Source organism: Eulemur rufifrons, chromosome 14 (genome assembly GCF_041146395.1).
Source record: "Eulemur rufifrons isolate Redbay chromosome 14, OSU_ERuf_1, whole genome shotgun sequence".
NCBI lineage: Eukaryota > Metazoa > Chordata > Mammalia > Primates > Lemuridae > Eulemur > Eulemur rufifrons.
This window is the reverse complement of record NC_090996.1, coordinates 33,379,984-33,402,734: the sequence shown is the minus strand read 5'-3', so window position 1 is coordinate 33,402,734 and position 22,751 is coordinate 33,379,984. Positions and strand designations below refer to the sequence as shown.

At 50.9% G+C, this 22,751-nt stretch overlaps 1 protein-coding gene across 1 annotated transcript in view; it reads right to left on the bottom strand.

Moving 5' to 3' along the window:
- The window catches only part of CORO7 (coronin 7), a 52,747-nt gene extending 35,207 nt beyond the window's left edge, over positions 1-17,540 (bottom strand). Inside the window, exons 1-6 of the mRNA XM_069486202.1 lie at positions 17,442-17,540; positions 15,036-15,132; positions 14,149-14,223; positions 11,270-11,340; positions 10,501-10,681; positions 8,171-8,247 (exon numbers count right to left, since the gene is read on the bottom strand). Of these exons, the coding sequence (XP_069342303.1) occupies positions 8,171-8,247; positions 10,501-10,681; positions 11,270-11,340; positions 14,149-14,223; positions 15,036-15,132; positions 17,442-17,501 (561 nt within the window). The 5' untranslated portion in view covers positions 17,502-17,540. The remainder of the gene's footprint in view (positions 1-8,170; positions 8,248-10,500; positions 10,682-11,269; positions 11,341-14,148; positions 14,224-15,035; positions 15,133-17,441) is intronic.
- Between the last annotated feature and the right edge of the window lie 5,211 nt (positions 17,541-22,751).

Sequence of the window (22,751 nt, the reverse complement as noted above, 5' to 3'; positions counted from 1 at the left end):
CCACTATGGTCAAAATAAACAACATTCTCTATTTGTGTGACCATGATCCTGCATCTTTTGTTTGTTTGTTCTTAGTGATATGCAAAAATTGTACATCCTGTATGTTTAGCAAGTTTGCTAAGTAGGAGAAAGGTCTTGACCAGCACAAGCCAGTGTGTTCATGCCAGGTACCAAGGGTGGGGACGGTGGGAACTGATTAGCTTTTTCCCTTTTACATCTTAGCACAGCTCCATTTTGTTTTGTTTTTTTATTTTTTCATATACCCCCAATTGGATAAAGGATCCACTTTTTTCAATCAGCAGAGATTCCTATTTTCACATTTTGAAAAACAATGAATAACTGGAATTTGAAATTAAAAACAACATCATTTATATCAGAACCAAAAAGCTGAAATATAGAAGTTCCTCAGCTTAGGATGGGGTTATATACCAATAAACCCATCACAAGTTGAAAATATCCCAAGTCAAAACTGCAGCCCAGAAAGTCGTTGTCCAAAGAATCACCAGTGCTTAAAGTCTGAAACCTTATGGTTGCGTAACACTTTCACACCATCGTAAAGTAAAAAATCATAAGTCAGGGACCATTTGTCTTAATTATAAATCTAATAAAATATGTACAAGATTCATATGAGGAAAACCACAAAACTCTGATGAAAAAAATCAGAGGTCTAAATAAATGAACAGATGGCCGGGCGCGGTGGCTCACGCCTGTAATCCTAGCACTCTGGGAGGCCGAGGCGGGTGGATCGCTTGAGGTCAGGAGTTCAGGAGTTCGAGACCAGCCTGAGCAAGAGCGAGACCCCGTCTCTACTAAAAATAGAAATACATTATATGGACAACTAAAAATATATATAGAAAAAATTAGCCGGGCATAGTGGCGCATGCCTGTAGTCCCAGCTACTCGGGAGGCTGAGGCAGTAGGATCGCTTAAGCCCAGGAGTTTGAGGTTGCTGTGAGCTAAGCTGACGCCACGGCACTCACTCTAGCCTGGGCAACAAAGTGAGACTCTGTCTCAAAAAAAATAAAAAATAAAAAATAAAAAAAAATAAAAAAATAAATAATAAATGAACAGAGTTTAAATGTTCACGGATACGACATCTCAGTATTGCCAAAAAGTCAGTTCTTCCCCCAACATTATAGATTCAACACAATTCCAACCAAAATTCCAGCAAGTTATGTTGTGAATACTGACAAACTCATTTTAAAGTTTATATGAAGGCCGGGCACGGTGGCTCACACCTGTAATCCTAGCACTCTGGGCGGCCGAGGCGGGAGGATCGCTCAAGGTCAGGAGTTCAAGACCAGCCTGAGCAAGAGCGAGACCCCCGTCTCTACTAAAAATAGAAAGAAATTATCTAGACAACTAAAAGTATATATAGAAAAAAATTAGCCGGGCATGGTGGCGCATGCCTGTAGTCCCAGCTACTGGGGAGGCTGAGACAGGAGGGTCACTTGAGCCCAGGAGTTTGAGGTTGCTGTGGGCTAGGCTGATGCCATGGCACTCTAGCCTGGGCAATAGAGAGAGGGACTGTCTCAAAAAAAAAAAAAAAAAAAAGGTTATATGAATAAGCAAAATATCCACAACAGTCAAGACAATATTGAAGAAAAAGAACAAAATTGGAAGACTGACACTACTCAACTTTACCATAAAACTACAGTAACCTAGAATTGTGACGCTGGCAAAAGAACAGACAAAAGGATCAGTGAAACAGAATAGGGACCCCAGAAAAGACCCACACAAATACAGTTAACTGATCTTTGATAAAGGAACAAAGGTAACACAATGGAGAAAAGACAGTCTTTTCAACAAAGGGTGCTGTAGCAATTGGATAGCCACATGGAAAAAAAAAGAACTTATATACAAAACTTACCCTTTTAACAAAAATTAGCTCAAAATAGGTCATAGGTGTAAACACAAAAAAAAGAAACTATAAAACTCCTAGAAAATATTATGAGAAAATCTAGGTGGCCTTGAGTTTGGCAATGACATTTTAGATACAACACCAAAAGCATAATCCATTAAAGAAAAACTTGATCAAGTAGACTTCACTAAAATTGAAAACTTCTGTTCTGCAAAGACACCATCAAGAGAATAAAAAGATAAGACAAAGACTAGGAGAAAAAATTTCCAGAACACGTATCTGATAAAGGATTTATATCCAAAATACACAAAAAACACTCAACAATAAGAAAACAAATAACCAAATTTAGTAATGGGCCAAAGACCTGAACAGACACCTCAACAAAAAAGATATACATATGAAAAATGAACATATAAAAAGATGCTCAACATTATGTCATTAGGGAACTATAAATTAAGACAAGGAGATTTTACCGCCCACCTATTAGAATGACTAACATCCAAAAAATTGACAATATCAAATGCTGACAAGGATGTGTAACAACAACAACTCTTATTCATGGCTGATGGGAATGCAAAATAGTATAGCCACTTCAGAAGATAATTGGCTGGTTCTTTCTTTCTTTCCTTTCTTCTCTCTCTGTCCCCCCCCCCCTTTTCTTTCCTTTTTTTAAGAGATAGGGTCTTACTCTGTCACCTAGGCTGGAATGCAGTGGTGGAACTCCTGGGCTCAAGGGATCCTCCTGCCTCAGCCTTCTTAGTTGCCAGGGCTACAGGTGTTTACCACCACATCTAGCTAATTTTTAAATTTTTTTGTAGAGATGGCATCTCACTATGTTGCCCAGGCTGGTCTCAAATTCCCAGCCTCAAACAATCCTCCCAGCCTCCCAAAGTGCTGGGATTGCAGGTATGAGCCATCGTACCTGGCCAAGATGGCACTTTCTTACAAAGCTAAAGAGATTCTTACCATATAGTCCAGCAATTGTGCTGCTAATTGCATTTACCTAAATGAGTTAAAAACTACATCCACATAAATGTTTATAGCAGTTTTACCCCATAACTACAAAACTGGAAGCAACCAAAATGTCCCTCAAGTGAATGGATAAATAAACTGCAGTACATTCAGTGATAAAAAGAAATAGTTTAGACTCGAAATCATAAAACTCCTGTAAGAAAACATAGGGGAAATGGCAATGATTTCTTGGTTATGACACTAGTGGCACAGGCAAAAATAGACAAATGGAACTACATCAAACTTAAAAACTTTTGTTCATCAAAAGACACAGTTGGCCAGGCACAGTGGCTCACACCTGTAATACCAGCACTGTGGGAGGCCAAGGTGGGAGGATTGCTTGAGGCCAGGAGTTTGTGACCAGCCAGAGCAAGAGTTGAGACCCTGCCTCTACAAAAAATAGAAAAATTATCTAGGCATGGTGGTACACGCCTGTAGTCTCAGCTACTTGGGAGGCTGAGGCAGGAGGATTGCTTGAGCCCAAGAGTTTGAGGTTGCAGTGAGCTATGACGATGCCACTGCACTATAACCCATGTGACAGAGGGAGATCCTGTCTCCAAAAAATAAAAAAAAAGACACAGTCAACAGAGTGAAAAGGCAGCATATGGAATAGGAGAAAATATTTGCAAATCATGTAGCTGATAAGCGGTTAATATTCAGAATATTTAAAGAACTCCTACAACTCAACAACAGAAAAACCAAATAACTTGATTAAAAAAATGAGCAAAGCAATTGCATAGACATTTGTTCAAACAAAATATGCAAATGACCAGTAAGTATATGAAAAGATGTTCAACATCACTAATAATCAGAGAAATGCTAATCAAAACCACAATGAGTTATACCCATTAGGATAACTACTAGCAAAAACAAACAAACAAAAACAAGTGCTGGGCCAGGCACAGTGGCGGCTCACGCCTGTAATCCTAGCACTCTGGGAGGCCGAGGTGGGAGGATCGCTCGAGGTCAGGAGTTCGAGACCAGCTCTGAGTAAGAGTGAGACCCCGTCTCTACTAAAAATAGAAAGAAATGATCTGGACAACTAAAATTATATATATAGAAAAAAAAATTGGCCGGGCATGGTGGCACGTGCCTGTAGTCCCAGCTACTCGGGAGGCTGAGGCAGAAGGATTGCTTAAGCCCAGGAGTTTGAGGTTGCTGTGAGCTTGACGCCATGGCACTCTAGCCCAGGCGACAGAGGGAGACTCTGTCTCAAAAAAAAAAAAAAAAAAAAAAAAACAAGTGCTGGTGGGGCTGTAAACAAGTTAGAACCCTTGCACACTGTTGGTGGGATTATAAAATGGTACAACCACTATAGAAAACAGTATGGCAATTCCCCCCCAAATTAAAAGTAGAACTATCACATGATTCAGCAACCCCACCTCTGAGTATATATCCGAAAGAATTAAAAGCAGGGTCATGAGGAGATATTTGCACACCCATGTTCATGGCAGCACTGTTCACAATAGCCAAGAGGTAGAAACAGCCCAAGAGTCTACAGACAGATAAATGAATAAACAAAACATGGTGTATATATATGTACAATGGAAGACTATGCAGGCTTAAAAGGGAAGAAAATCCTATCATATGCTACGTACGACATGAATAAACCTTGAGGAGTTAGCATCTCATTATGCTAAGTGAAGTTAAGTCAGTCACAAAAGGACAAACTATGTGATTCACTTATACGAGGCATTTAAAGTCATCAGATTATAGATATCGAAAGTAGAACGGTTGTTACTAGGGGCTGGGGGTGGGGCGAAGAGAAACTTACTTCGTAAGTATAGAGTTTCAGTTCTGCAAGAAGAAAAAACTCTTGAGATCTGTTTCACAACAATGTAAATATACTTAACACTACTGAACTGTACACTTAAAAGTGGTTAAGATGGGAAATTTTATGATATGTGTTTTTTCACCACAATTTAAAAAAAATAGTTATCGGTCCACAAGAACACATGGAGGAACCTTGAATGTATACCTCCACGTGAAAGAAGCCAATGTGAAAAGGATACATACTATATGATTCCAACTGTATGACTTTCTGGAAAAGGCAAATCCATAGACAGCAAGAAGACCAGGGCTTGCCAGTGGTGGCGGGGGGGAGGAAGGGAGCTGGAGCACAGGGGACTGTTGGGGCAGTGAAACGCTTCTGTGTGATACTAGAGTGGCAGACACATGACATCGTGCATTTGTCAAAACCCACAGAATGTACAACACAGAGGGACCCCTAAAGTAAATCATGGGCCTTAGTTAATAACAATGTATCAATGTTGGCTCATCCATTGTAACAACCGCACCCCACTGACAGCAAGCTGTGAAGGACAGGAGAGAACGAGAATGAGGGAGCAGAGGTAGAGGGAGGAATATGGAAAACCTCTGTACTATTTGTTCAAATTTTTCAGTAAACCTAAAACTGTTCTAGAAAATAAAGTCTATTATTTAAAACCTTGTTAAAACAAAACAAAGGGGAAAACCATGGGCCTTCCTGCTCTGTGCACAGCCCCTACCTGGGGGACAAACGACCAGTCCCTGCTACATTGAGCTCATGGCTAAGTGCTGAAACCTGCAGCCCAGGGTTGGTCACAGGAAATGCTGGGGAGGAACTCAGAGCGGAGTTGAACCTCAAAGGCCAAGCAGAGCTTGTACTGGGAAGGGAAAGGCATTCAAGGAAGGTGGAACAGCATGAGCAAAGGTATGGAGATAGGAGCTTGCAAGTACAACAGGGGGAGAAGGCCATGTGAGGTGGGTAGCAGGAACAGAGGGGACCCTGGGTAACTACACAGGTGGATAAGACAGGAGGCTCACCTGGAGACGACTCCAAAAGCCAGGCCTCCTTGGCATACCTCGGCCGGGCCCAGGGTTCTGTGCTGCTCGTGGGAGCAGTTTACCGAGCACCTGCTACGTGCCAGTTGAGCACCAGGCACACTACAGGAATTAGCTTAAACACTGCCCTGAGCCACAGCGTCGGGTTCAGGGGGCCGAGACGGGGATCAGGCAAGTGAGGACAGTGGTAGAAAGAGGGCAAGGATGGTGAGGGCCAGAGAGAGGAGGACAGAGAGGGACAGAGACAGGGGACAGTGACCGCAAAGGACAGGTAACTACAGACCAAGGACAGAGACAGGGCAGCAAGAAATGGACAGGACGTGGGGGGTCCGGAGAGATGGAGGTAAGAGAAAACACCTCGTGGCACCAAGTGCCCCACGAAGCTGCGGGAGACAGGGCCTGGGTTGCGGCGGCAGCTGCGCGCTGACAGCTCTGAGGAGCCCTGGCTTGGGCTCCGCGGCGGCCTCCAGGGTAGCCCTGAGTCGCCACCGCGATCCCCGCGCGCCCCCTTGTGGCCGCCCAAGCTCGCTCCCCTTCGCCCGCGGGCTGGGTCCTGGGAGGCGGAGCCGACACAGGAGCAGCGCCAGGGCGGGGGAGGCTTCCCCGCAACCCCGCACATTCTGAAGGGAAGCAGCTCGGCCCCCACGCTCCACTGCACAAACCCAAAGCCAGGCTGGCGACCACTGGCAGAGAGGGGTCAGGCTCCCTGCTGTGCGCTGGCCCACCCACCAGCTCCCGCCGCAGCTCAGGACAAGCCCTCACCGTCTGCACACCCAGGGGCATCTCCACCCGGCCCTCAGTCACAGGGGCATGTGATGCACATACCCAGGATCCTGAGGCGCCTCCTCTCCAGCAAAGGAAGGCAGCAGTGAACGCAGGGCTGAGGTCCCCACCGGTCCCAGCATGTGCTGACAGGTGCAGTTTGGAGGTGATGCCACATCCCCACAGGTATAAACCTAGGTCTGGGAACCACACTTAGGGAAGGAGGAGGAGTCGCCCCACCAGGCATCACTCCCACGACCCACTTGGGAAATCTGTGCAACTTTAAGCTCTGGGTCTAGTGGGGGAAACAGCTGGAGCTCCTCTGGGCCTGCACTCCCAACTCTTCCTAGCAAGACACCAACCAGCAGGCGAGGGAGGAAGCGGCCCCGCCAGCAGGAGAGCGCATGACTGCCATCACACAGGGGGCTTCCTCGTGACCCACAGCCCTGCTTGGTGTCCTCCTCTGCCCAACTCTGATGGTAAGCGGGGCTCAGACCCCCAAAGAGGAGGGGCTGGACCAACACACCAGTGACAGGGCAGAGAGGGCCTCTCAAATAAAGGGGAGGTCACAGTCCAAAAGCAGCCACCCCTGAGTCTGCTGTCACTTTGCCCACGCTGTCCCCTCCGCCTGGAATGCCTGGCCCCTACTTCTCAAGCAGGGTCTGGCCCTCGAGGACTGGCACCGGCACGGCTAAACTGGGCGAGCGTGCCAGGCCCCACCAAGCAGGGGTTACAGAGGGGCCGGCAGCCAGGCCTTGTTACATCTCCATCCCCAGGGCTCAGGCCAGTGTCTGGAACCCACCGTTCAAGGAACATCACAGGGGAAAAGTGATGAAGACTGGGCAGTGAAGCTTCCACAAAAACAGTAAAGAAGAGAAAGTTGGAGATAGAGTCCCCGCAAGTATGCACAGTCATTGGGACGGGGTGCTCATGGTGGGTCCCCCTCCCCTTCCCACTCCACTCACCCCAACACACTCCTCACATGGGTCTGCTGGCCCCATGCTCCACCCCAAAGGTCCTGACGGTGGTCCACATCCCCCAATCCAACCGGTCTTCAGAGCCTCGACACCACCTCCTGGGGAAGCCCCCTGGCCAGGGGTCTCGGCCCCAGCCCTGTCTTGGCTTTCCTTCTCCACCTGCTCCCTGCAGGCGTGTGACCCTCCCAGCCACACTTCTCGTTCTCTCCTGGGGCCCCGATCTGCAGTGAGCAAATGCACACCAACGCCCACCTCTCCCTTTCAGCCCCGAGTCTGCTGAGCCTCCTGGGTCCAGATTCTACTGACACCTCCATTTGGACATCTCCAGGTACTGCCAGCTCAAAGCACCAAGTCCCTCTCCCAGAGCTCATGTCACAGGTCTGCTCCTCTGTACCTACCCAGCAGCATGCTGCTGGCATGAGCCTCATGTAAGGGAAGGCAGCTCAGACAAACCAGACAGGTGGCCAGGTGAGGCTGGCTGAGGGTGGAGACAGACACTAAATGGCACAAACCAGGGACCAGCATGGGGCAGCGTGGGGCTCTCATCTGACAGGGACTCAGGCAGGCTGGGGGCTTCCAGATGCAGATGTGAGCAGGAGGCACAAGAGGCAGCTGGGGGTGGGGGCTCACACATGCCCACCCTGACTTCAGTGCCCTCTGCCCCATAAACAGCTCCAGAGGCACAGCCCCCGAGGCCCACACAGAGCCCCACAGGCGCTCCCACCCACCTGCTCACCTTGCATGCTGTGCCCACGAGGGCTCCATCCCGGCTCCAGATAGCGCTCTGCACCAGGTCCCCGTGGGCTGCCAGCTCTGCAGAGAAACAGCCAGAGTCAGGCCCTGAGCAAGGAGGGCACCAGGGAGGCAGACATGGGGGGGCCAGGCTTGGGGTAACTCCCAAGCAAGAGCAACTGCTAGGAGGGTCCCTTTCAGCTGGAGAGAGCTCATTCTAGCCACGCTGCACCTGCACCGCTGGGCTTCTTCCTTCCAGCCTGCCCTCACCTGACTGTGCTACCACTCAACCACCTTCTGAGGCTCCCTGCTCCTTGGCCCAGCTCTACTTCCCTCCCAGGCTCACTGTCACTCCGCAATACCCTCCATCCCACAGGGTCGCCCTGGGCCTCAGCTCCTGCCATCTCTGCTGTCCTCCCCTAGGGTGGCGTGGTAAAATATGTCCATATGTCCTCTGAAACTCCTCCTGTTATGGGTTGAATTGTGCCCCCCACCAAAAAAAAATGTTGAAGTCTTAACCCCCAGCACCTGTGAATGTGACCTTATCTGACAATAGAATCTTTGCAGATGCTCCAGTTAAGCTGAAGTCTGTGGAGTCGGCCCTAATCCAATACGACCGGTGTCTATGCAAAATGGAAATTTGAACACATAGAGACTCAGATAGAGGGAAGACGACATGACAACATGAGAAGATGGCCAGTGACAAACCAAGTAACGCCCGAGACTATGGAAGCTGGAGAGAGGCTGGAAAAGACCCTCCCTCGCAGCCGCAGGAGGAACCAACCCCGCTGACAGCTTGACCTCGGACTTCTGGCCTCCAGAACTGTGAGACGACAGACTAAGCCACCTGGTCACGGCTCTTTGTTACAGCAGCCCTAGGAAACTAACACACCTTCATCCAAAATGTGGCGCCCAATTCTCTTCCTCTCAAGTGTGAGCAGGACTTCGTGACTCGCTTCTAACACAGAGAATCTGGTGGAAGTGACAGCACGTGACTTCCAGAGCTAGGTCATAAAATGCACTGCGGCTTCCTCCTTCTCCTTCCTCTCTCTGTCTCTCCTGGATTGTTCACTCTGGGGGAACCAGCTGTCACGTGGCAGGGCACTACAGCACCCACGGGAGGCCCATGCAGGAGGACTGAAGCGTCTGCCCACAGCCAGCTCCCTGTGAGGGCTCCATCGTGGTAGCAGAGCCTCCAGCCCCAGTCAAGCCTTCGCATGATGGCAGCCTCACGAGAGACCCTGAGCCGGAACCACCCACCTAAGACACCCCCAAATTCCTGCCCCTCGTGAGCTATCAGATAAATGTTTATAAGTTGTTTTAACCCTCTACGTTTGAGGTAACTTGTTCTGAAGCAATAAATAACCACAATACTGAGGTTCACTCTCCTGGAATTAATCCCAGCTCTGAGCCCCGCCTCCCCCCGCACTGTGGCCTTGGCCAAGTTAGTTAACCTTCTGCGCCTCACCTGTACCACAGGAATGACGACACACCCCCTCGGGGGCTGCTGTGAGGGCGGACGTGCTGAGGAGTCATGAAGCCCTGATGGCACTTTCTGTTTCATGCCCCTGTCCCCCCGCCCCCGCAAAAGACAACTCCACAATGGGCACCAGCTGAATTCCCAGTAACTGGTGCTGTCACAGCCTCAGTCGGCAGGGCATGAACTCTGGGTCCCAGCCCTGGAAGGGAGAGCTCGGACCACCCCGGACACTGCACAGCCCTCTGGGACGAGTACGCGCCTCAACTCCCGCAACGCTCTGAGCTTCTGCGTCTACACCTCTAAAGCAGGGATCAGCAGGTCGGGGAGGACCCTGCGACAGAGGGTCCAGAGAACTGTGCGACATCTCAAGGACACCTCAGGGCTCAGCTGCCGGTCACACGTGTGCAGTCATGACTGCTAACCCCCGGGGGTGGGGGGCGTCTAACCCAGCGCCATGATCACCCACCGGGAGGCTGAGGGACAGGCACGCGTGTTGCAGGGTGCTCTGGAGAGCAACAGCCTCCCCTTCCAGAATGGGAAGTCAATGGTTTGTTTTCAAAACTGAAAAAAATTTCTAGAAATAAACGTACAGAAGTTATTTAGAAAAATGGAGGACAACAACAGAAAAAAAATAGCTAAGAGAGATGAAAACAGATGCCCACGTGGAGTGGAGGGGGATGGGGCGTTTATCACAAGCCTTGTAGAATTGTGTTTTTTAGACTTTTTATACTACATATGTGCACAACTCTGATCCGTGTTTTTACATTTACGTTACTAAAAACGTCAACAAGGAAATGACGTGCTGTTGGGACCGGGCTGCCTGGGAGGGCAGGGCAGGGCAAGGTGGCCCATACCTGCCAGGGGCTGCTGCTTGGCTGCATCCCACACCTTCGCGGCTGTGCCCGCCGCGCTCACCAGAATGCCATCCGCGGTGGGGTGGAACTGCAGCACTGCCACCGGGTGGTCCTCCTCCAGCACCACCCCGGGCACCGAGGGCAGGGCCTGGCCAGGGGCCGGCAGTCGCCAGAGTTTCACCTGCGGGAAAGACGACATCTGTGAGCCAGAGCCGGGGGGGCCTCGCTGCCTCCAGGCAGCCTTGCCCAGGGCTGCCCCTGACCCCAGCGAGGCCTGTGCTGGAACAAAGCAGCTTCCACCAGGACACCCTCTGCCTGTCGAGGGAGCCCCACCTGCCTCTGCTGCTGGGCTGGGAGCTGTGTACCCCGTGTCAGGGCAAGGAGGGAGGGAGAGCTGACTCAGGGACCACACGGTGTCCTGGGTGTCCTGGTCCAGGGACCACGGTGTGGTCAGAAGCTGGAAGGACACGAGAGTGGGTCAGGGGCTGTGCTGTGTCCCCAGGCCTCCCCCACCACGGAACCTGCTTCCCTTGGGCAGGTGCACAGCATCAGGGCAGGTCATGGCCACAGCTCCTGGCAGGCCCTCGGGAGCCGGTGTGAGTCCAGGAACTTAGAAGGTCTGGGCTGGCCCAGCCCTGGACACAAGCAGAGGGGCCCCAGGCTCTGGAGAGGGAAGTTGGGGAGGGAGAGGAGGGGCTGGACTGGGGGCTCAGAAGGCCCCAGCCTGGCGGGGGGACATCGAGCAGCTCTTCCACCCAGCTCCACTCACCGTCCTGTCAGCTGAGCCTGTGGCCAAGAGGAAGTCATCAAAGGGAGAGAAGTCCAAGTCGGTGACCAGGTCTGTGGGAGAGGGATGGCTGAACCCGTTGGGATGTCCTGTTTCCAACCCAGCGTGACCCTCCCCGAGCCCAGGGCTTCTGTGGTGATACCTTCTGCCCACACTGAAGCAGGCCACCTCTGAACACCAAGGGGGCACGTGCCACAGGCCCCCACCTCACACATGTCCCCAAAAGCCCTGCTGACCCAGGATGGCTGAGGGCCCTGGCATCAGGAGGTTGGCAGGAAATGGGCAGGAGCTCCTTGGGTTATAAGGCACCTGTATGAACGGAGCCACCCAGCCTGGCCCCTCCTAAGGTGACACACCCAGCTGCTCCTTCAGTTGTGGAAGGTCCCCAGGAGCTGTCTGATAAATCCCTTTTTGGCTTAGACAAGCTGGAGTTGGCTTTAGCTCTTTGCAACAGAAGAACCTGAGCAGCTCAGCTCTGGAGGGTGAGGGGGACCCAGAATGATTGGAGCCCAGAAAGGAAAGGAGGCTGGTGGTCTGGGGGGGTAGAGACAAGGCATGGAGGGCGGTGGGGTGAGACCAGGGCTGCAGGCCTGCATCATCCGAGCCAGAAGCACAGCCACCACCTCCTGCTATCTGCCTCCAGTGGGGCTGAGGAAGACTATTTTGCTCCTGGCAGGAGGAGACAGGGAAAAGATGGCGCAGGGAAGACAGGCACCCTTGGGACAGCCCCAACCTGGACTCCCAGCTGGCAGGACCACGACAGTCCTGGGCATCAAAAAGGACTGGGTATGGTAGCTCATGCCTGTAATCCCAGAACTTTGGGAGGCCAAGATGGGAGGATGGCTTGAGGCCAGGAGTTCAAGACCAGCCTGGGCAACATAGCAAGACCCTGTCTCTATCGAAAAAAAAAAAAAAAGCAAACATACATAGGGTCAGTAGCGTCAGACAGACCTAGGTTCTGATCCTGGCTCTTCCAGTAGCTATGTGAACAATGGTTATGTTCCCAACCTCCCTGAGCCTCAGTTTTCATAACTAAACAATGGGTTATTTTAAAACCTGCTTCAAAAAGGTTTGAGACTAGATGAGAAACCAGACTTCTTACACGTTACAACATACATAGAACTCTAAAACATTAGGCTAAGAAGTGAAAAAAGCCAGATTTGAAAGGTATGTATTATACAATTCCATTTATGTGAAATGTCCAGAAAAGGCCAGTCTATAGGGCACAGGGAACAAAAGTTTTCTATAAAGGGTGAGGCAGTAAATATTTCAGGATTTCAGGGCCATACGTTCTCTGTCACAACTACGCAACTCTGCAGCTGCAAGAAACCACCCATCAATGAACGGGTGTGGCTGTGTTCCATTAGATCTATTTACAAAAACAGGCAGCCGCCTGGATTTGGCCACAACAGTAGCCTGCAGACCTCTGCTACAGAGGCAGACAGCAGATCAACAGTTGCCCAAGGCTGCGGTACCCGGGGTGGAAACGGATTAACCACAGAGGGGCACTCGGGATCTTTTGGGGATGACGGAAATGTTCTAAAACTGGATGGTGGTGTGTACAACTCTATAACCTTAATAAAAATCGTGAAATTATTCACTTAAAACAAGCAATGTTTATGGTATATAAATGATACCTCAATAAAGTTGGTTTTTCACTTTTTATTTTTGTAAAGTTTTTTTTTTTTTTTTTTTGAGACAGAGTCTTGCTCTGTCACCTGTGGTGTGAGCCACTGCACCTGGCTAAAGTTGTTTTAGAAATTTTTTTTTTTGGCCAGGCGTGGTGGCTCACTCCGGTAATGCTAGCACTCTGGGAGGCCGAGGCAGGAGGATCGCTTGAGCTCAGGAGTTCTAGATCAGCCTGAGCAAGAGCAAGACCCATCTCCACTAAAAATAGAAAAATTAGCCAGGCTTTGCAACATGTGCCTACAGTACCAGCTACTTGGGAGACTGAGGCAGGAGGATCGCTTGAGCCCAGGAGTTTGAGGTTACAGTGAGCTATGATGCCACTGCACTCTAGCCAGGGTGACGGAGTGAGACTCTGTCTCCAAAAAAAATAAAGTTTTTTAAAAAGATTAGATGAGAAAACGCAGATAACGTACTTAACACAGAGAGCACTCTCCCTCAATCTTTACCATTGTTATTAACCACCATCGTCATCATCGGAACCCCTACGCCCTACACTGCACTGCACAGCCAGTCTGAGGACCAAGGATCTACCCCTTCCCCTCCCCACAAGGCCTCCCAACAGGCGGCCAGGAACGCAGGCCAGAGAGACTGGGCCCACGGCCGCTGCAGCTGGACAGGGAGCGGCGAGGCCAACTGGCTGCCGCAGCCTGAGGCAGGCAAACTGCTCCCTCCAGGCGGGCAGGCTGCCAGGCAGGCTGCTGGGCGCCCCCAGAAGCAGCTGCAGCAGACAAAAGCTCTCTTTGTGAGTGCCCATCTCTGGCCCTGCAGAGCAGCACAGCCACCTCCTTGGAGGGCCCTGAGGATGCCTTGTGGGGAAGGGTGTCCTGCTGGGCTCCAGGAGAAAATGCAGGGCAAGAACCACACAGGTTTAAGTCCTCAGCAGTGACAGAGAGCCAGCCTCAGCCTGGAGCTGGCAACTGAACATCCCCCTCTGCCCAGCTCCACGACCTGCAGCACACAGCTGCCCTCCTCTCTGCCCAGGCTGGAATCCTAAATCAGGAAGACCAGCCTCCTGAGCCCCACCTTCTCCCAGAGAACACACAGCAAGGACGACAGGATGGACCTGGCAAACCATGGGGCTGTGGGACCAGTGGGCAGGGATCTCTGGGCTTGGGCGGGGTGTGTGGAGTAGGGAGCAATATCTAGGCTTCCTGGGTCCAGCACCCACTCACCTGAATGGCAGCCCAGGTGGGCCACATGTCTCTTGTCCTCTCCTTGGTCTTCCAGAGGCACGATGCCCAATACACCTGTGAAACCAACACAGGGTCTCTGACTTCAAGCCTAGTGGGGGGGATCATCTACCTCCCCATCCAGGGGTCCCAGAGGAGACAAGATCCAGAAGCTTAGTCTTGGACCCTCCCAGAGCCTCCACCAATCACAAGACCACTTCCCTCTGGACGTAGTGATTGGCCCAGGTCAGACTCTTGCCTCATGCAAGAACCATCCATACATCGGATGTATGGAAGACACTGGGGAAAGAGGTTCTCTGTTCACATTATGGGTCAGATAAGAGGTCAGCTCAGGGCCACTTTTCCCAGCTTTACTTGAGAAAGAAGACAACACCCAGGGCAGCAGAGCTGAGGGAGTAAGTGAGAGGTCAGGGCCAAAAGCACCTGTGAGCCTTTGGACACAGCTCTGCCTGAAGCCCCTGACTTCTTAGACAAGCCAAAAAGTTATCCATTTTTTGCTTAAGTCAGTTAGAGGTCTGAGCTAACACTAGCAACCAACAGAGAGCCATCTAACACCCAGGCTTTTCAAATCTTTTCTTCCTACTGACCCCACAGATGAGGAGGGGGTAACATACAGGGACAGCTGGAAACAGAAGCGTCAGTCACTTCCCAGCCCTCTTGGCTGTGCTCTTGAAGACCACAATCAACATGGTTTATACGTACACACGCTCTAATCAAGGTTGATCCGATTACTGCATGTTGGCCAGTTTGTAGGGCCCAAGGCCCTGAGTGGTGCTCACTTCTGAGCACCGCCCCCCCAGTCATTCCAAGCCCCCATCCTATCTAGGGTGAGGATGTTTGAATCTCCACACTGATGGCCACTCCCCTACCTGCACGGTCAGAGTTGAACGCAATCAAGCTGCAGCTCGATTTGATATGGTTCCCACAGGAGGGGGCGGTTCCGGCACGAATGCCATTGATCCAGGCCTGAAAATAAAGAATAAGAAGTGTGTGATGAGGGCCAGGGCTCTGCTCATGCCTAACGCAGGGGGTGGGGCAAAATCCAGGAACTCTGCCTTAAACCTACAACATTAGAGATGCATTCCTTTGGATGAAACCTTGTCCCCACTCACACAGTCCCTTAGAGGATGCAAAATGTTCTTGAAATGGTAACCTCAGTCATTAAGGAGGCAATTTTGCTTATTAAGATAGTTCCCTAATAAGGAGGAGGAGGCTGTCAAAGGGAAGCTCAGGTGGAAATAGGCTAATTAAGCAGGTGCGTGGGGGGCAGGGTTGTTTCTGTTAAAGGGAGGGAGAAAAGCAGAGAAAGGAGAAGTGAGCACCTAAGAAGACAGACTCAACTTCCTCCACTGTATTGCTGAAGGCCTCCTCCGAGTACCAGGAGAAAAACACCCAGCTCAGAGAGGGGAAACATCAGGGCCTGTCCTCATCAGAACATGCCTTTCCATGAACGCTCACAGATGAGTGAAAGCCGCAGGCTACACGTGCAGAGGCAGAGGAGCACTTTTTCTGAAACTATGATCAGTGAGGTCCACGTATTTCTCTGTTGGTGTCAAAGCACCGCTGCACACTCCTACCTGCCCCTGATCAAAGGGCACCCGTATTTCCCAGTCCACCCACCCTCAGCATCCAGGAAACCACCTCTACCACCTGAAGTTTCTATTTCAATGTTCACCTGCCACAGAACGTCAGGACCCTGGACTATTTTCCCCTCCTGATTCATGTTTACTGCATAAACATAGTGACCGGAAATATCTTTGCAAAGGCAGACAGGTCACCTGTTCTCCCACCTCCCTAACATACCCTGTTTTAAGCTCTCCCTGTAGTCTGCGATTCCATGCCTGTCTGTTTACTTTGCAGGACTGAGGCCCACCCAGGAGCAAGAAGCAGGGCCTCTCAACACTCCCCAGACACTTCCAAGCAGCACTTACTGCGCTCAGAGAGACTGTCTTAAAGTAAATCTAAGTGCCTCCCCACAACCTTTCAATGGCTCCCCACCTGCACTCTGAATAAAACCCAACTTCTTCCTGTGGCCCTTGGGCTCTGCAAGGATGGCTCTGGACTCATCTGTCACCATGCTTCCCTGGTCACTGCCCTCTATCCACAGCCATTACTCCACTTTCCCTTCCTACACTGAGCTCTTTCTCAATTCTCACCCTTCTAGCTTCAGCTGAATGTCACCTCCTCCAGTCGGCCTTCCTTGACCACCCTATTGAGATGAACCTCCACCTCGCCATTGTCCATTCCACCCCTCATGTGTGTTCTTCAATGTACTTAGTAAAACTTGCAATGCCTCGTTTGCTGGCTGTCCCTCCTGGGAGGCTATCAGTGCCACAGGGGAAGGAAAATGCAGTCAAGTTCACTGTTGCAGCTCCAGCAGCTTGGCACAGCACACAGTAGGTGCAGAGGAAACACTGCCCAAAGGACAGAAATGGAGCCTCTACTCCAGGCTGCCCTGACATGCATTGGGCCCCGATGGGGTCACTTGAGGTCAGTTCCTAGGCCCAAGTATCCGAGGACACTCCCATGCCTTGCAAATAACACAAGGAGCAGCAGACAGGGCTGCCATCATCTCTGAAGCACAAACCTCATCAGACCTGCTGCCTTTCCAAGGTCCGAGGTGCCCCCCCAGCCCTTGGCTCATCTCTTCCTGGGGGTTCCACCTGCTCAGGCTCCCCCCACCCGGCCCCACCCAGACGCTAGGGGCATTACCCGGAGTGAGGGAAGAGCTTGCCCAAGCAGCGAGAGGAGGAAGCGCCTGCGGAAACGCAAGGGAGGGGCGCGTGTCTGGCGGAGGGGCTCCCCCCTCAGCAGACACATTCAGACAAGCCGAGGCCGGGGGAAGGGGGGCATCTCTCCCACACCCCAGCCCGGGGCAGGGGCCATCGGAAGCAGCGGGGAGGAGGAACCTGGGGCCAGCAGCGCCCCAGCCCTGGCTCCTCAGCGAGGCCAACCGGAAGCCAAGAAGACAGGCGGCCTCGCAGGCCTGGGCCCGGGCCGGGAGGGCTGCGCCGCCTCAGGGGTCCCGGGTCGAGGCGAGCAGGCCAGACAAACCGCTTGGATCACCAGACGGCCAGAGCAAGTCACAGGAGGTCCGAACTCTGCCCTCCGGGTGGCCACGCGACGACATGCACGCCAGGGCCGGGACCTGAAGGGGGCGCCCTGTGGCAGGAGGGCTCGGGGGTCCCCGGGGTCCCCGTGAGAGGCCCGGGCAGGGGGAGGGGCGGCTGGCCAGGACCAGGGGCTAGCACGCGGGGCCTGCAGGCCGGGCTCACCTCGCGGCGGGGCAGCCGGGCCTCCGTGTGCCGTAACTTGGACACCTTGAAGCGGTTCATGGCGGCGGGACGGCGGCGGGCGCAGCTTCGAGGACCCGGGCGTCGGCTCTCAGGTGCACGCCGAGCAGCCGCTACGCCCGCTGCCTCCGGCCCCACCCGCGTCCCGCCGCCTGCGGCCCCGCCCCGACACGCCCCCTGGCCAATCGCGGCCACCCCCGGCCCGCCTGGCCACGCCTCCGGCCCCTCGGCTTCCGCGCGCCCGCGCCGTCGGCCCCGCCTCACGGCCAATCGCGGCTCGGCCGCCCCTCGAGGCCACGCCTCCGAGCCGAAGCGGCGGACAGGCGCGGTGGGAGGTCACGTGCAGCGCAGCTGTCCGCCCACAGCCCCTGCGGTGCGCGCGTGGGGACAATCGCGATTTTTTTGCGGGCAGGATTTGCCCCGGGAGGCTCTTCCGTGTGTCTGGCGCGCCCTCCCGCACGATCTACCTCCTCAAGTAGAGAAGACAGAAATTTACTCCATTTCAGAGACAGGAAACCCGGGCTTCAGGAGAGTGAGTGTAAGCCACTGGCCCCAGGTGACACCGACTGGAAGTGGCGGAGGATGAAGAGCTCAGGTCTGAATCAACTCTCGGTCCTCGGGACCTACTCAAAAGCCTGCTTCCCGCCCACCCTGCTTAGGCCTGGGTGGCTCAGTGGGAGGTTGGGGGCCTTCATGCCTTAGTGGGGCAGGTCTTGCCTGGTCCCCACAGTGCCTGGGGCGTGGTGCGGAAGGACTCCTCCTCAGGAAATCAGTGAACTCCTTTACAGATAAGCTGAAAGGGAGAAAGATAAGGGCAGTGAAGAATCCCTTAAATAGCCAGTGCTCTGCGGCGCTTACTTCCCCAGCAACTCAGGAGAAAAGAGAGCAGGTTCATTCCACCTGGGGCTGTTCCTACCACAGGCATTTCTCTTTGCTTCGAAAATTGACTCCGTGATTCCAGAATGTGCGTTCTGCTTGAAAACAGACCGAACACCTGCTCAGGCGTGTCTGGAAAAGGGACTTTGATCTGAGGAATGCAAGTGGTTACTCGGGAATGTCCAGCTGTTTCAAAAGTTCTCTCTCCACAACCGGACCCAGATGACAGCCTCACCAGAGGTGATTCACAAAGTTTGGCCTAATGATGGGCTCCAAAGGACCCCAAAACACAGGTTCTTTTTTCAGTTCTCACCGGTAAATTGTGAGGACTAAAAGTCGACTTACCAGTAACCTACTAATGGCTTAGTAACCTACTAGGTGATTTAAGAGCAACTTTGATTCCATGAAGTAAAAACAGAATACCAGTAAAGTTGACTGATGCCTAGGATTCAGAGTTCTAAGCCCTTTGGCAGCCCCAGAGGTACAGCATTTCCACAGCACACTCTCCCTGGACTCTGGAATTCCAGCAGCTTTGGAAGGGGCACCACCAGTGCAGTCTTGAGCTGATCCTGGTGTTCAATTACTGCAGATACTACTTTTAAAAAAAACAAAACTGTAAAAAAAAATTAACAAATTTACCATCTTAACCATTTTTAAGTGTACGATTCAGTGGCATTAAGCATATTAATATTGTTTTGTAATCATCACCACCTTCCATCTCCAAAACTTTTTCATCTTGCAAAACTGAAACTCTGTACCCATGAAACAATGGCTCTCCATTCCCCCTCCCACCAGCTCCTGGTAACCATTATTCTTTCTGTCTCTATGCATTTGACTGGGTACATCCTGTGGGTAGAAGCATACCATATTTGTCTTTTGTGACTTTCTAATTTCACTTAGCATTATGTCCTCAAGGTTCATCTGTCTTGTAGCATGTGAGAGGATTTTCTTCCTTTTTAAGGCTGAATGATATGCTGCTGTATATGTATACCTCACCTTGTTTATCCATCTATCCATCAGTGAACACTTGGCTAGTGTGAATAATGCTGCTATGAACATGGTATACAAATAACTCTTTGAGACCTGGCTTTTGGTTATTTGAGTATATACCCAAAAGTGAGATTGCTGGATAATATGGTAGTTTTATTTTTTTTTCATTTACTTATTTATTTATTTAGACAGAGTCTTCCTCTGTTGCCCAGGCTAGAGTACTGTGGCATCATCATAACTCACAGCAACCTCAAACTCCTGGGCTCAAGTGATCCTCCTGCCTCAGCCTCCCGAATAGCTGGGACTACAGGCATGTGCCACCACACCCAGCTAATTTTTTCTATTTTTAGTAGAGATGGGGTCTTGCTTAGGTTGGTCTCGAACTCCAGACCTCAAGCAATCCTCCTGCCTCAGCCTCCCAGAGGGTAGTGTTATTTTTAACTTTTGAGGGACCACCATACTGGATATTGCTTTTTAAATTATAGTTACTAAGAGTTCAGTACTATCCCTTAGTTACTGTTTGCATAAACAGTATTTGATATAACTTTCTAGTAAGGGGACATTCAGACATTATGTATGTGGTTCAAATATAAACCATTTGTACACACATTGCAAAGATTCATGTAAACCTCCCACATTTGCTTGGTGTCACTTCATTGTTATTTTGGGGCTATCTATTTATTTTTGAAACAGAGTCTCACTCTGTCACCCGGGCTAGAATGCCATGACGTCAGCCTAGCTCACAGCAACCTCAAACTCCTGGGCTCAAGCAATCCTCCTGCCTCAGCCTCCTGAGTAGCTGGGACTACAGGCATACGCCACCATGCCTGGCTAATTTTTTCTATATATATTTTTAGTTGTCCAGCTAATTTCTTTGTATTTTTAGTAGAGATGGGATATTGCTCTTGCTCAGGCTGGTCTCGAACTCCTGACCTCAAGTGATCCTCTCGCCTTGGCCTCCCAGAGTGCTAGGATTACAGGCGTGAGCCACCACGCCGGCCTATTTTGGGGTTATTTATTTATTTTTAGAGACAGGGAGTGCAAGGGTGTGATCACAGCTCAGCATACTCTTGAACTCTTGGGCTCTAGTGATCCTCTAACCTCAGCCTCCCTAGTAGCTGAAACTACAGGCAGGTGCCACCACGCCTGGCAAATTTTTTAATTTTTTGTAGAGATCGGGTCTCATTACATTACCTAGGCTGGTCCTAGACTCCTGGCCTCCAGCAATCCTCCCACCCCAGCCTCCCAAAGTGCTGGGATTACAGGGATGAGCCACTGTGCCCAGCCTATTTATTTATTTATAAGTCTACCATTGTGTCAGATGGGCCTAAGGGGGCACAGTCAGAAAGTAAGAAAGCCATTAACCCCCAAAGGTAACAAATGGACATGCCATAGGCTACATCTGGTCCACAGATATTGTTATGGATTTCATGTTTGTATCTTCCCAAAATTCATATGGTGAATGTCCCCCAACCCCCATAGGATAGCATTAGGATGTAGGGCCTTTGGGAGGTAATTAGGTTTAGATGAGGCCACAAGGGTGAAGCCCCATAATGATATTAGTGTCCTTATAAGAAGAGAAAGAGACTAAAGCTCACTCTCTTCCTTTGTGCAAGCACCAAGGAAGGTCATGTGAGGACATAACCAGAAAGAGGCCCTCACCAAGAACTAGACCATGCTGGCACCCTGACCTTGCACTTCCAACTTCCAGAACTGAGAGAGTCTTTGTTATTTAAGCCATTCAGTATATGTTTCAAATGTTTTTTAAACATTAAAAAAATTTTTCTAATAAAACTGAGAAATTTCATAAAAGTTTGGATTTCAGTCTCTTTCAGAAAACAGAAAGCTTTGCTAATGCAGGTTCACATCCTCAGATGGCTACGGTACGCTGCAGCTGAGTGGCTCTTGTCACCTTTATAGCAGGTGTCGTCCTGCTCACCACAGTCCCTCTGGTCCCTGTCATCTTACACGTGGCCACTTCGCTCTTATACTTTACCTGCCTGGCCCTGGCACCTGATTTTGTGACCTCTGACTTTCTCTCCCAAGAGCTGGCTGTGCTGGGTCATGTGACTGTATTTGGGGGCCTACTGGAAGCAGAGTAGAAGAACGTCAGCCTTCCCATCTACACAGTGACCAAGCTGAGCTCCATAGCCAGGGAGAGGGAAGAGACAGAGGGACATCGAGGCCCAGAAAATGACCATCCGACCATCCATCTCACATGTTCCCAAATCCATTCTGGCTGGAGAAAGTGATTCCTTCTAGTGGAGAGTTGGGAACGCTATGGCTGCTGCAGACTTGAGCAGAATAAATTACTTTGTGAACTGCAAAGTTGGACTGGAGGCCCTCTGAGATCCCCCCCAGGCCCACGAGCCTATGAATTACCAGCTTTGTTTCTCTATACTCCTAGTAATGCAGACATGCAGACAAATTCACTGTTTGTGAGGATGCTGGAAGACATCTCTGTGCCCTGAATGCTGGCTGTCAAATGGCGAGCCAAATCCCAGCAAAACAATGACGTCTGGTTAGTCTGGTGCCGGCATGGTGATTTAGATTTCACAGGTCCTGTTTTCAAGAATAATTTAAGAATTTGGGAGTCTGTTGTAGTGAGGTCCTCATTCTGTAAAACTCAAAAACAATTCATCCAACTCAAAGAAGGAACATTTAACTGAAAGAAAAGGGACTAGCAAGGATGAAAAGGGCAAAAACCCTGCAGGAAAGCCTGAAAGAATCTTAAGATATATCCCAGTTTTGTTTTTATTTTCTTATTTATTTATTTATTTAAGACGCAGTCTCACTTTGTTCTCTTTGCTAGAGTGCTGTCGTGTCAGCCTAGCTCACAGCAACCTCAAATGCCTGGGCTGAAGCAATCCTCCTGCCTCAGCCTCCCTGAGGAGGGAGGCTAGGTCTACAGGCATGCACCACCATGCCCAGCTAATTTTTTTTTTTTTTTTTTTTTTGAGTCAGAGTCTCGCTCTGTTGCCCGGGCTAGAGTGAGTGCCGTGGCATCAGCCTAGCTCACAGCAACCTCAAACTCCTGGGCTTAAGTGATCCTACTGCCTCAGCCTCCCGAGTAGCTGGGACTACAGGCATGCGCCACCATGCCCGGCTAATTTTTTCTATATATGTTTTTAGCTGTCCATATAATTTCTTTCTATTTTTAGTAGAGATGGGGTCTCGCTCTTGCTCAGGCTGGTCTCGAACTCCTGAGCTCAAGCAATCCACCCGCCTCGGCCTCCCAGAGTGCTAGGATTACAGGCGTGAGCCACCACGCCCGGCCTAATTTTTTCTATTTTAGTACAGACAAGGTCTCTCTCTTGCTCAGATTGGTCTCAGAACTCCTGACCTCAAGTGATCCTCCCACCTTGGCCTCCCAGAGTGCTGGGATTACAGGAGTGAGCTACTGAGCCTGGCCCTGTATCCCAGTTT